The following is a 12,849-nucleotide window of genomic DNA, read 5'->3' on the forward strand; positions in this document are numbered from 1 at the left end:
CAGTGGCAAGGAGTGAGATCTGGTACTCCGGACACTGAGGTTTAAGCACTTGCATGAGAGGAAAGTGATCAGGAACAGCCAGCATGGATTCACCAAGGGAAGGTCATGCCTGACTAATCTAATCGCCTTTTATGATTAGATTACTGGTTCTGTGGATGAAGGGAAAGCAGTGGATGTATTGTTTCTTGACTTTAGCAAAGCTTTTGACACGGTCTCCCATAGTATTCTTGTCAGCAAGTTAAGGAAGTATGGGCTGGATGAATGCACTATAAGGTGGGTAGAAAGCTGGCTAGATTGTCGGGCTCAACGGGTAGTGATCAATGGCTCCATGTCTAGTTGGCAGCCGGTATCAAGTGGAGTGCCCCAAGGGTCGGTCCTGGGGCCGGTTTTATTCAATATCTTCATAAATGATCTGGAGGATGGTGTGGATTGCACTCTCAGCAAATTTGCGGATGATACTAAACTGGGAGGAGTGGTAGATACGCTGGAGGGGAGGGATAGGATACAGAAGGACCTAGACCAATTGGAAGATTGGGCCAAAAGGAATCTGATGAGGTTCAATAAGGATAAGTGCAGGGTCCTGCACTTAGGACGGAAGAACCCAATGCACAGCTACAGACTAGGGACCGAATGGCTAGGCAGCAGTTCTGCGGAAAAGGACCTAGGGGTGACAGTGGACGAGAAGCTGGATATGAGTCAGCAGTGTGCCCTTGTTGCCAAGAAGGCCAATGGCATTTTGGGATGTATAAGTAGGGGCATAGCGAGCAGATCGAGGGACGTGATCGTTCCCCTCTATTCGACATTGGTGAGGCCTCATCTGGAGTACTGTGTCCAGTTTTGGGCCCCACACTTCAAGAAGGATGTGGATAAATTGGAGAGAGTCCAGCGAAGGGCAACAAAAATGATTAGGGGACTGGAACACATGAGTTATGAGGAGAGGCTGAGGGAGCTGGGATTGTTTAGCCTGCAGAAGAGAAGAATGAGGGGGGATTTGATAGCTGCTTTCAACTACCTGAAAGGGGGTTCCAAAGAGGATGGCTCTAGACTGTTCTCAATGGTAGCAGATGACAGAACGAGGAGTAATGGTCTCAAGTTGCAGTGGGGGAGGTTTAGATTGGATATTAGGAAAAACTTTTTCACTAAGAGGGTGGTGAAACACTGGAATGCGTTACCTAGGGAGGTGGTAGAATCTCCTTCCTTAGAGGTTTTTAAGGTCAGGCTTGACAAAGCCCTGGCTGGGATGATTTAACTGGGAATTGGTCCTGCTTTGAGCAGGGGGTTGGACTAGATGACCTTCTGGGGTCCCTTCCAACCCTGATATTCTATGATTCTATGATTCTAATCAACAGGTATTGCAGCCCTCTGGTGTCTCTTCATATTGTAGTTTTATTTATGCCTCTCTATATTCAACCAACAAAACACTGTTTGAAATGTTCTTAAAAATTCTGTTAATATCACAAGAGAATTCACATAACTGAGGGCATGCCTAGGTATCAATTTTCTTTAGTAGTAATAATTTGAATTGGCTCCAAGGATTTTGTTCAACTCTAGATGCTGTCAGACTGACACCAGAATCACAAGTCCTGATCATAACTGCAGATTATGAAAAGTTACAAATAGAGATGGCGCTATGTAGGCTGACAGGTATCCAATATTAAATTAATGTAACACTTGAGGTTAATCAGAAGGCCTAGAAGAAGCATATTTAATGTATGTTTGTGACTTCCATTAATTCTAATTGGAGTTAGACTCTCACTGAATTGGGAAATAGATTCTTAAACCTTTGGACAGTAGACTCTGCATGCTGAGTGAACTCAAAGATCAGGACTTACAGTGAGCTGTAATGTTGTCTCTTTTGTGTGAAGTAAGTTCTCCAGTCCCCTCATTTGTATATTTAGACAGGTTTTATTTAATTGTGTTTCAGTTGCCATATTAGTCTCTCTTGAAAATTAAGACCTTCATCCACTGACAGACACAGCAACTGTGTGAACTTCCCTTCATTGCCCTGTCAGAATGCCTGAAACCTGATTCGAAGAGAGCACTTTTAGGGTCGAGAGGGTAACTCTGTGTGCCAATTGCATCCTTGACACTTCTGAAACTTTCATGACAATGCATTGTATTTCTTTTCTCTCAAAATCATAGAATCATAGAATATCAGGGTTGGAAGGGACCTCAGGAGGTCATCTAGTCCAACCCCCTGCTCAAAGCAGGACCAATCCCCAATTAAATCATCCCAGCCAATCCTTACAAGCATTAAGTCTCTGTGCCACCCTGTGAAGTAGGTAATTACTATTTATTTTGACAGCCTTCAGAGTAGCAGCCGTGTTAGTCTGTATTCTCAAAAATAAAACTAAGAGTGACCACTTTAGATAAGCTATTACCAGCCGGAGAGTGGGGTGGGAGGAGGTGTTTTTTCATGCTTTGTGTGTATATAAAAAGATCTTCTACACTTTCCACAGTATGCATCCAATGAAGTGAGCTGTAGCTCACGAAAGCTTATGCTCAAATAAATTGGTTAGTCTCTAAGGTGCCACAAGTACTCCTTTTCTTTTTAGGGCCAGATGGTGATCCTAGAGACTGCTGTTCTTCCTCAATAAAAATGGAGAATTCTGGGAACTATATTGCTCATTATCCTATACAATTAAAGTCCTGGACATGTGCTCTTATTGCAGACTGTCTTTCTTCTGGGGAATTGGTATGAACTTCTACATGGAAATAGCTAAGCTAAGAGCTGGGCGACGGCTTTGGGCTCAATTAATAGAGAAAATGTTTCAGCCCAAGGAACCCAAATCTCTTCTTCTAAGAGCTCATTGTCAGACCTCAGGATGGTCCCTTACCGAGCAGGTTGGATTTTGAATTTTAAATGCTTTTCTACAAATGTGATCTTCTTAGGAGTAAAACTGTTCTACTGATTCATACATACTAATACAGTAAAAGCTTCTTTTATTTAGCATGTTGGGGAAATAGAGGGTGCCAGTAAGTGAAAAATGTCAGTTAACTAAGAGGGAGGGAGTTTGGGTGCAGGAGGAGGTGTGGGATGCCGGATCTGGGGGGAGCTCACCTCGGGCGGCTCCCCAGAAATGGCGACCTGTTCCTAGTCGGAGGCGCGGCAGGCAGCTGTGCACACTGCCTCCACCCACAGGCGCCGCCCCCACAGCTTCCACTGGCTGCAGTTCTCGGGCAATGGGAGCTGCAGAGCCGGTGCTCGGGGCTGCCTACCCATGCCTCTGCCTAGGAACAGCAGAAACAGGCTGCCACTTGGTGGAGCCAGCTGAGGTGAGCACCCCCTGGGTCCGGCATCCCGCACCCTCTCCTGCGCCCAACCCCTTCCCCTGAACCTCCTCCCACACCCAAGCTCCCTTCCAGAGTCCATGCCCCTCCCCACACCCGCACTCCAAACCCCTCGTGGCCATCCCTCCGCCTAGGAGAAGCAGGGACATGCTGCTTCTGGGGAGCCACGCGGAGCCAGGTAGGGGGTCTGCCAGCCCCGCACCAACTGGACTATAAACTGAACTTTCTATGAAGATTAGAAATGTCAGTTTATAGAGCTTTCCGGTTGGTACAGGTCTGGATAACACAGCTTTTACTGTATGCCTGCCCGTCTGATGCTTTATTGAGACAGCAGTGTAGCAGATCTAATAGCTTTGGGGCTCTGTGATGTCCTCATTTACATGCTGCCCAGGATGACTTTGTGACTAAGTTAAAAGAGATCAGACTAAAACATTTCTCATTTAAATATCTGTATTTCTTTCATCTGGAAATGTTTTGTATCTGACATCATGTCCATATCCAAATCAGAAATTTAAGGGGCAGCATCAACAAAATATGCTGACTCAGCTAATATGATGCAGCCCCACAAAAAAATGAGACACCACAAATGAATTCAGAACTTAAATCAACTCCAGTCACAGGTTAAACTAGTGACAACTGCATACTATGGTGACTGATGTATCCTACTGGTTAGATAGAATAGAAACTATTGTTTGAATATTGTCCAAGTGTTACTAGAGTGCAGATTTACAAACCCTTCCCACAGCCTGTTCTGCGCAGTAATGTCCATGTTTGTGAATGGGCAGAATGTAAGGGCTTTGTCTAAACAAGACGTGATCCAGCATATGTTAGATACACCTGTTCCCAGTTGATTTGAGCTAAACCAAAATAAGTCATTCATACACAACCTTTTTGCACTGGTTTAACTATATCATTTTTTTTTAAAACTACTTAAACTTTCTTGTGTGAATGAGCCTGAAGAGAAGTTCAGCTGCCCTGAATATGGCCATGTATGTTTCACATTTGTTATGTACGAGAAATGTACAGACTTCCTCCTGGGGCAGATATTGTGTGAAAAGAAGTGCCCTAATGAGCAAATAAATTAATCCTAATTTCATGCCTAAAGTGTACTTTTTTTTTTTTCTGGGCTTTCCTGTTTGCTTTCCATCTTGGCATCCTCCCTTAATTGTTTCTTTAGTCTTTCCAGTCCCATGTGCTAAAGAGAGGAAAATCCTTCTGTACAAGATCGGAATTCATTTTTTGTAGTTTTGTCTAAATCTAATCATTCTACCGTCCCCTCAGATCACCTCAGTATGTGTATTATCTGTGGAGAAGTAGAGCTGTGCCTGGTTTTTAAATGAGTTATGTATGTGGAACTTGATAAACTGAACTGAGAAATGTCGTTTTTATTAATTCTGTAGTATTTGTATAATTTTATTTGCACAAGTTAATGAGTTCCTTGCATTCATTGTACTAATATGAGCATTCTGTGGCAGCTAATTCAACACAATCTTTTCAAAATCCTGTTGCTGTCACTTTTCCAAATGAAAAAGTAACATAGCCTTTTTTTGTGATATGCATAAATGTATTCTCCATCTAAATTATTACTCTAAACAAAATGAAAAAGTGATATTTAGATTAAAAACTTTCAACAGGTTCTAAAGCAGTCAAAAAAAAAAAACAGTAAGGGATAGTATGTAGAGCAAAGAACTTGGAGGGAGGGTTGGAATTGCTTAGATTCTTTTTCAGCTCTTGGTGTATGACCTTTCACAAATCATTTATTTTTCTGTAAAATAAGTATAATAAAAGAGCGGCTTTATTAACTGACTTAAAGCAGTGGCTTTTTTAGGCCCTCTGATAAAAGGCACTGAATAAGTACAAACAGTGAATCCACCTAGAAATGTGAAATCAAAAACTGTCTGATCATTTGAATGACAAACCTATGAGATGCCACGAGGGATTAGAAGGATATTGTTTTATTTACTTGGCCAATACCTTTATAATTTGGATGTTTGTTTGTGGATCTTCATCTTTCAATAGAAGGTTCCTTATATGTATCAATTTGGTGGCATTCATATGACTGCTCTTTTCTTTTTCTAATTTGGCTGGTTTTTGTATAATATACATTTTTATGATCCAGTTATACCAAAAACCTAACACTTTTTTCAATCCATTTGTTTGAGGATAAAATAACCATCTCAGTTACATGGCAGCCACTTCGTGCTTCAGAGATTTCCTTTTGCTTTTAGGATCCCTACAACAATGTTATCCGTACTGCAGTTGAAGCAATGGCAGCCGTATTTGGAGGTACTCAGTCTTTGCATACAAATTCATTTGATGAAGCCTTGGGTTTGCCTACAGTGAAAAGTGCTCGCATTGCTCGGAATACCCAGATTATTATACAGGAGGAGTCTGGCATTCCTAAAGTGGCAGATCCATGGGGGGGTTCCTACTTGATGGAATCCCTTACCAATGATGTCTGTGAGGCTGCTTTAAAGGTCAGTTGTGCTGCAGGGTTTTTTTAATTACAGGGCACTGACTGTTTTAAGAAATGCCTTTTAAGCAGCTATTTGGTGTGAGAGTAGATTCTTAAAAGGGAACAGTGTATTGCATTTATTTTTAAGTTCCCTACCATTAAAGTCCAAATCCAGCACAGCATGTTACGCATGAGTATAGCTTTAAACATGCATAGTCCCATTGAAGTGAGTAGGACTACTCACTGCCTAGCGTTACAGATGCATTTAAGTGGTTTTATAGAATCATAGGACTGGAAGGGACCTTGAGAGGTCATCTGGTCTAGTCCCCTGCACTCATGGCAGGGCGAAGTATTATCTAGACTATTCCTGACGGGTGTTTGTCTAACCTGCTCTTAAAAATCCCCAATCATGGTGATTCCATAACCTCCCTAGGCAATTTATTCTAGTGCTTAACCACCCTGACAGGAAGTTTTTTCCTTGTGTCCAACCTAAACCTCCCTTGCTACAGTTTAAGCCCACTGCTTCTTGTCCTATCCTCAGAGGTTAAGAAGAACAATTCTTCTCCCTCCTCCTTGTAACAACCTTTTATGTACTTGAAAACCACTATCACATCCCCTCTCAGTCTTCTCTTTTCCAGACTAAACAAACCCAATTTTTCCAATCTTCCCTCATGGGTCATGTTTTCTAGACCTTTAATTATTTTTGTTGCTCTTATCTGGACTTTCTCTAATTTGTCCACATCTTTCCTGAAACGTGGCTCCCAGAACAGGACACAATACTCCAGTTGAGGCCTAATCAGCACAGGGTAGAGCAGAAGCATTACTTCTCGTTTCTTGCTTACAACACTCCTGCTAATACAGGAGTTTGCTAGGTTAAGGCCTAGGAGAATACAGTACATATTTGGAATTAAACACATTCTAAAGGGAAATATTTCCACATTGGACAAATGAGCCAGACCTGTTAAGTCTGGAGACCTCTGATTTTTGGTGCCCTCTAATAGGATCCTGATTGGGTGCTTGCATCTCCCAGGGAAATTCAATGGGAAATGAAGGTGAGATGTTCCACCCATGTGCACACCTAAGCGTCTACAATCTCAACTAAGGTGCTGCAGTCTATAGATTGCAGCAATCTACCTGAGACTATAAGGATTAGAACTGTTTTTTGGTACAGCATCTCTTCCCCTCCCCATACACTTCCTGCCAGAAGACCTCAGGGGGTGTATTGTGGAAGAGCATCTTAAACACCCTGTGTGTAACAGGTTGGGGGTTTACGGAGTGGGAGCTAAGGCTGTGGGGAGAAGAGCAGCAGGGCACAGCCTGCAGCAATAGCAGAGCAAGACTTGAAGATAACGTGGTACAAATAACCGTCGTTCTAGCGTGGACATGAGTACAGACTAACACGTCTGTTACTCTGAAACCTTTACTTGCATAAGTAGTTCTACTGATGTCAATGGGACTACTCAGATGGGTAAAGTTATAAGTATAACCATTTGCAAGTTTGAGGCTTTAGACCTTAATTCTGCAACTGTCTCCATATGAGGGGATCATGGGACTCCATACAGAGCCCCATTAAAGTCAGTGTGGCTCTGCATGGGTGCAGAAGTTCTGCCCAAGAAGAGTTAGTTGCAGGATGTGGGACTCAAATTGGATACCGTTCAAGAGCAGAGGTGAAGGAGCAGGAAATCTGTTTCTTATTTGCTTTGTAAAATAACATGCATTAATACACTGTTTTTTTTCTTTTTGTGTTTAAAGTAAGAAAGCTAAATTATACAAATATAGGTAGATTATTAATTTAAAGCATGAGACTTTTAGGTAATTGTACTAATAAGGATTTAGATAATACTGACTGTAAAAAGTGGGTTTCATGAATCTTGCTACTAACCATTCTCTTAATTTATTCTCGTTACCTTTCTTAGCTTATTAATGAGATTGAAGAAATGGGTGGAATGGCCAAAGCTGTAGCTGAGGGAATTCCCAAACTCCGGATTGAAGAATGTGCTGCCCGACGACAAGCCAGGATCGATTCTGGTAAGGGCAGAGAGTGGGGGAGAGAGAGAACTTAACTCCGGAGGTACTGTTTTAAAATGTTATGTTTTTTTGTTTGGAGATCTGAGCTTTAAACAGTGTTTTAATTAATTTTCACTTCTTAGACTAGGGATAATGGAATGTAATTAATAAAATGAGAAATTTTAGGTTGAATATGAGTGAAAACTTCTTGAGAAGGGTCTATTAGTCTGTGAAATAATCTCCCACAGGAAGTGATGAAAGCCAGATTGCTTGACACATTTAAAACTAGGTTAGACAAAGCTTTAGACCACATGGTGAAGGAATATCCTACAATGAATAGCAATGAACTTGCCTGAATTTTGTAATAGTGTATCTTAAATCATGGCTATTGAAGTAAAAATATAACCGCCAGCAGATGTCATTAATGAATGTGGCTGGCAAAATTTCTATCTGAGCTTTAAGCAACTTTTGTTCTCTTATAACAATGGCCAAACTCCCATTGACTTGGATTGGAGGAAAATCCGGCCCTTTGGTATATGTCTACTTTCCATTTTCTTAATCTCATTTCAAATATTAAAAAAAATAGAAAAGGTACAGAAACCACCAAATAAAGGAGCTTTATTATATGATCTCTTTTATTTGGAAAATACATTTAAAGGAGATCTTTAATTCAGAGTAGTAAGGAACAACAAACAGAGGTTCTGTGTCTTTTTTTTTTTTCTACCAAGATGAATTTATTTTTAAATGGTGGTTATAGTCTTTTAGTTAATGCGAGGCAGTTAATGTTAGTCGACTTTGGAAACACAACCTGTTATAAAACCCCAGTCAGCTAAAAATAGAATGTTAAATTGTTTGGTCATACATTGTAGTTTCTGAGGAAACTGAGATTTAAAGCATCTTCACATTATTTGTCAAAGACTAGGACTTTGATTTAGAGATGAAAGTTTCCACACCCATCATACTTAGCAATCCAGTCCCTTCCCTCCCCCACCATCCTTGTTCCAATTTTTAAAAAATCATGTGTGTATCTATACTAAAATTGGTCAAAGTCTTCATAAGTGCACAACTTTTGCAGGCAAAACGGGGGAATCTTATGGACCCCCAGAAAGCGTTCACATGCACTATAGGCCACAGTCTGAGAACTTCTGCTCAGTAGTAATTTAAGATGTGTATAGAACAGGGGTAGCCAACTTTTACCATTAAAGTGCAGCTCACAGAGCCCCTCTCCTCTGTCCCCCCTTCAATATTCCACCTACCTACACCCATAGTGACCACGATGGTGTTTTTTGGAAGATCACCGATGGATTGCAGTTTCCTCAGGAAGTCGGTGGTGTCTCAAAGATAGCTGGGAGTGCTGGTAGCATAGGGCCTGAGCAGAGAGTCCATATAGCCAGACAATCCTGCTGTTAGGGTGCCAATGTCTGAGATGATGGGGTGTCCAGGATTTCCAGGTTTATGGATCTTGGGTAGCAAATAGAATACCCCGGTCAGGGTTCTAGGCATGTGTCTGCACAGATCTGTTCCTGTGCTTTTTCAGGGAGTTTCTTGAGCAGATGGTGTAATTTCTTTTGGTAATCCTCAGTGGGATCAGAGGATAATAGCCTGTAGAATGTGGAGTTAGAGAGCTGCCTAGTAGTCTCTCGTTCATATTCCAGCTTATTCATGATGATGACAGCACCTCCCTTGTCAGCCTTTTTGATTATGATGTCAGAGTTGTTCCTGAGGCTGTTGATGGCATTGTGTTCAGCACGGCTGAGGTTATGGGGCAAGTGATGCTGCTTTTCCACAATTTCAGCCCATACACATCGATGGAAGCAATCTGTGTAGAAGTGTTGTTTCGACCTTCAGGAGGAGTCCACGCAGAATCCTTCTTTTTGTAGCGTTGGTAGGAAGGATTCTGTGGGTTAGTATGTTGTTCAGAGGTGTGCTGGAAATATTCTTTGAGTCGGAGATGTCGAAAGTAGGATTCTAGGTCACCACAGAACTGTATCATGTTCGTGGGGGTGGAGGGACAAAAGGAGAGGCCCCGAGATAGGACAGACTCTTCTGCTGGTCTAAGAGTATAGCTGGAAAGATTAACGATATTGCTGGGTGGGTTAAGGGAACTATTGTTGTGGCTCCTTGTGGCATGTAGCTGTTTAGATAGCTTAGTGTTCTTTTTCCTTTGTAGAGAAGCAAAGTTTGTGTTGGAAATGACTTGTCTAGTTTTTGTAAAATCTATCCATGAGGAAGTTTGTGTGGAAGGTTGGTTTTTTTTATGAGAGTATCCAGTTTTGAGAGCTCATTCTTAATCTTTCCTTGTTTGCTGTAGAGGATGTTGATCAGGTGGTTTCACAGTTTCTCTGAGTGTGGCACAATCTCTGAGCATAGTCTGTGTATCTATTTACCTATTAAGACTGTGACTAGGTCCCCCTTCCATCTTCTCTTTTTTTAGACTAAACATGCCCAGTTCTTTCAAACTTTCCTCCTCATTTTTTGCTCTCCATTTGGTTGTTGGACTCTCTCTCCAGTTTGTTCACATCTTTTTTAAAGTGTGGTGCCCAAAAGTAGACCTTGTACTCCAGCTAGGACCTCACCAGTGCTAAGTAGAGTGGAACAGTTATCTCCCATGTCTTACATACGATGCTCCTGTCATTAAAAATATTTAGTAAAGTAAGTAGATGTGATTCTGACTGCAGGTAGATTTAAGGAGAAAGAACATGCCATTTTTACATGTCACTTTTCAGCATAAAAAACAGTCAAATATTCTTACATTTGATCATCTTCATAATAAAATGTGACAAGTGTAAACTTAAATCCTTTCTTGAGAGAAGTTTTAAATGCTTTGGAAGGTAGGACTGCCTAAAATACATAGTATTTCATTTAAAACATCAAACAATCACTTACCTAGCTATATAAAATATTGTAACCTTTCCAAAAAGCTCAGCAGTTTTGAATATAGCCTAAATTCTTGATCTTTGTGTGGGAAATCAACAGGTTCTGAAGTAATTGTTGGAGTAAACAAGTACCAGTTAGAAAAAGAAGAGACAGTTGAAGTTTTGGCTATTGATAACAGTTCAGTCCGAACCAAGCAGATTGAGAAGCTTGAAAAGGTAGGTGGTACTTTTTTGAAAATGCAAATTCTTGTTGTATTTTAAGTAGCTCTGTGTGAAATTTTCTTCAGTGAATTTTCTATTTGCCAAAAAAAAAAAACATTTTTAAGAGCGCCAAACTGTTCTTAAACTCAGCAATTTAGAGACAGACGCTGTCTGTAGCACTTCAGTTTCTCCTCTGAGGCTGATTCCTGAAATCTAGATTCTTTGCATTTTGCTTATTGTTCTCCTTATTTAGTTAGATTAAACAAAAGTTAAACTGAATTTAAATTAAACCATGGCTCTTTCCAGCAAGAAGGAAATGATGTAGTGGATTCTCGAGCCTTTTACCATTGGATGCTTGGGTTCAAATCCTCCCTCACACACAGAGAGATGAGTTTGGTCTGATCATGACCTCTGCTGGATATTTGTCAAGATGACAAAAGAAAAAATTCAGTTTGGTATAATATGTAGTATCTGCACCGAGGAGGTTCAACAATAAAGTAGCAACCTTCAACATACTGATGATAGCTGTATTCTTATTTGATTCCAATACAGGCATCTTCGACCAGGGAACCTTACCAGGCTCATATTGGAATTCCTTGATTGCCTTATAGTTGCTTACTTGAACTGAGTATTTTTCTCTCCTTCATCTAAGGTAAAAGCAAGCAGAGATGAAGCAGCAGCCCAGCAGTGTCTCACTGCACTAACAGAATGTGCTGCCACAGGTCAAGGCAACCTATTGGCACTGGCAGTGGAAGCAGCACGCATGAGGTAGAGTAAGAAAAGTTGGAAAACGTAACCAGTGTTAAAAGTTGACTGTTTCCCTTTAAAAAGAACAGGAGTACTTGTGGCACCTTAGAGACTAACAAATTTATTTGAGCATAAGCTTTCGTGGGCTACAGCCCACTTCATCGGATGCATGCAGTGGACAATACAGTAGGACGATTTTATATACGCAGAGAACATGAAACAATGGGCATTACCATACACACTATAACGAGAGTGATCAGTTAAGGTGAGCTATTACCAGCAGGAGAGGGAAAAAAAACCTTTTGTAGTGATAATCAAGATGGGCATTTCCAGCGGTTGACAAGAACGTGCGAGGAACAGGAGAGGGGAAAAAATAAACATGGGGAAATAGTTTTACTTTGTGTAATGACACATCCACTCCTTTTATTTCTTTCAACTTTTCCAATAATTCTTGGATATGTAAGTTGCCATATTTAATACATCACAGATAGATACACCCTTTTGGCTTTTAAATGGGATACATTTTTTTTTTTTTTAATGCAGGATAATATCCTTGACCATGAAGGTGTGTGTTTCAGAGGCCCAGATGGGCATACCCTTTGCTGTGGTTTGGTGGTGTTAGCCAAATACAACTACTTTTTCAGTCTCTTAAAACTATGATTAATTTATTTTCAAGGGCAATATTGGGAATAAAATTACCCCTAAAAAGTTGCTGTTGACACAAATTCTGTTTACAGCTCAAGCTCTTATCAGTTTCAGACTATGAACGGGTTTCCTTGATGTACTGCTTTGCTGTTTTACGGGTCAGAGAGCATGAAAAGTGTCTGAGATGTGAAAAGGGATGGAGAAAAAAAATCTTATCACACTCTGTTTTTTCCTCCTTCCTTGCACCACAAATTGGTGTGAAAACATTTCTGACTAATATAGAAAACTCGTATCTACTTTATTCAAAAGCACTTGCTGTCTTTGTCTCAAGTAGTAAAGCATCTTCTGTAGTCATTCACCATTCTCATCTCAGCCACATTAACAATGGTTTAGGCTATGTCTACTCTGCGATTAAAAATAACCCACCACACTGAGTCTCGGAGCCTGAGTCAGCTGACTCAGGCACGTGGGGCTTGGGCTCTGGGGCTAAAAATAGCAGTGCATGCATTCAGGCTGGAGCCCAGGCTCTAAAACACTCCCCCTCATGGGGGTCTCAGAGCCGAGGCTTCAGCCCTAGCCAAAATGTCTACACTGCAATATTAAAGCCCAGCAGCTCAAGTCCAGTGA

At 41.0% G+C, this 12,849-nt stretch overlaps 1 protein-coding gene across 3 annotated transcripts in view; it reads left to right on the forward strand.

The window, feature by feature from the left end:
• The window catches only part of MMUT (methylmalonyl-CoA mutase), a 35,264-nt gene that overhangs the window by 5,888 nt on the left and 16,527 nt on the right, over window positions 1-12,849 (forward strand). Inside the window, exons 5-9 of one of the 3 annotated variants that reach the window (XM_073335751.2) lie at window positions 2,673-2,844; window positions 5,520-5,768; window positions 7,663-7,774; window positions 10,730-10,845; window positions 11,483-11,598. In XM_073335751.2, the coding sequence (XP_073191852.1) occupies window positions 2,673-2,844; window positions 5,520-5,768; window positions 7,663-7,774; window positions 10,730-10,845; window positions 11,483-11,598 (765 nt within the window). The remainder of the gene's footprint in view (window positions 1-2,672; window positions 2,845-5,519; window positions 5,769-7,662; window positions 7,775-10,729; window positions 10,846-11,482; window positions 11,599-12,849) is intronic. The other 2 variants (XM_073335752.2, XM_073335753.2) reach the window with 2 other exon arrangements.

Source organism: Lepidochelys kempii, chromosome 3 (assembly GCF_965140285.1).
Source record: "Lepidochelys kempii isolate rLepKem1 chromosome 3, rLepKem1.hap1, whole genome shotgun sequence".
Lineage (NCBI taxonomy): Eukaryota > Metazoa > Chordata > Testudines > Cheloniidae > Lepidochelys > Lepidochelys kempii.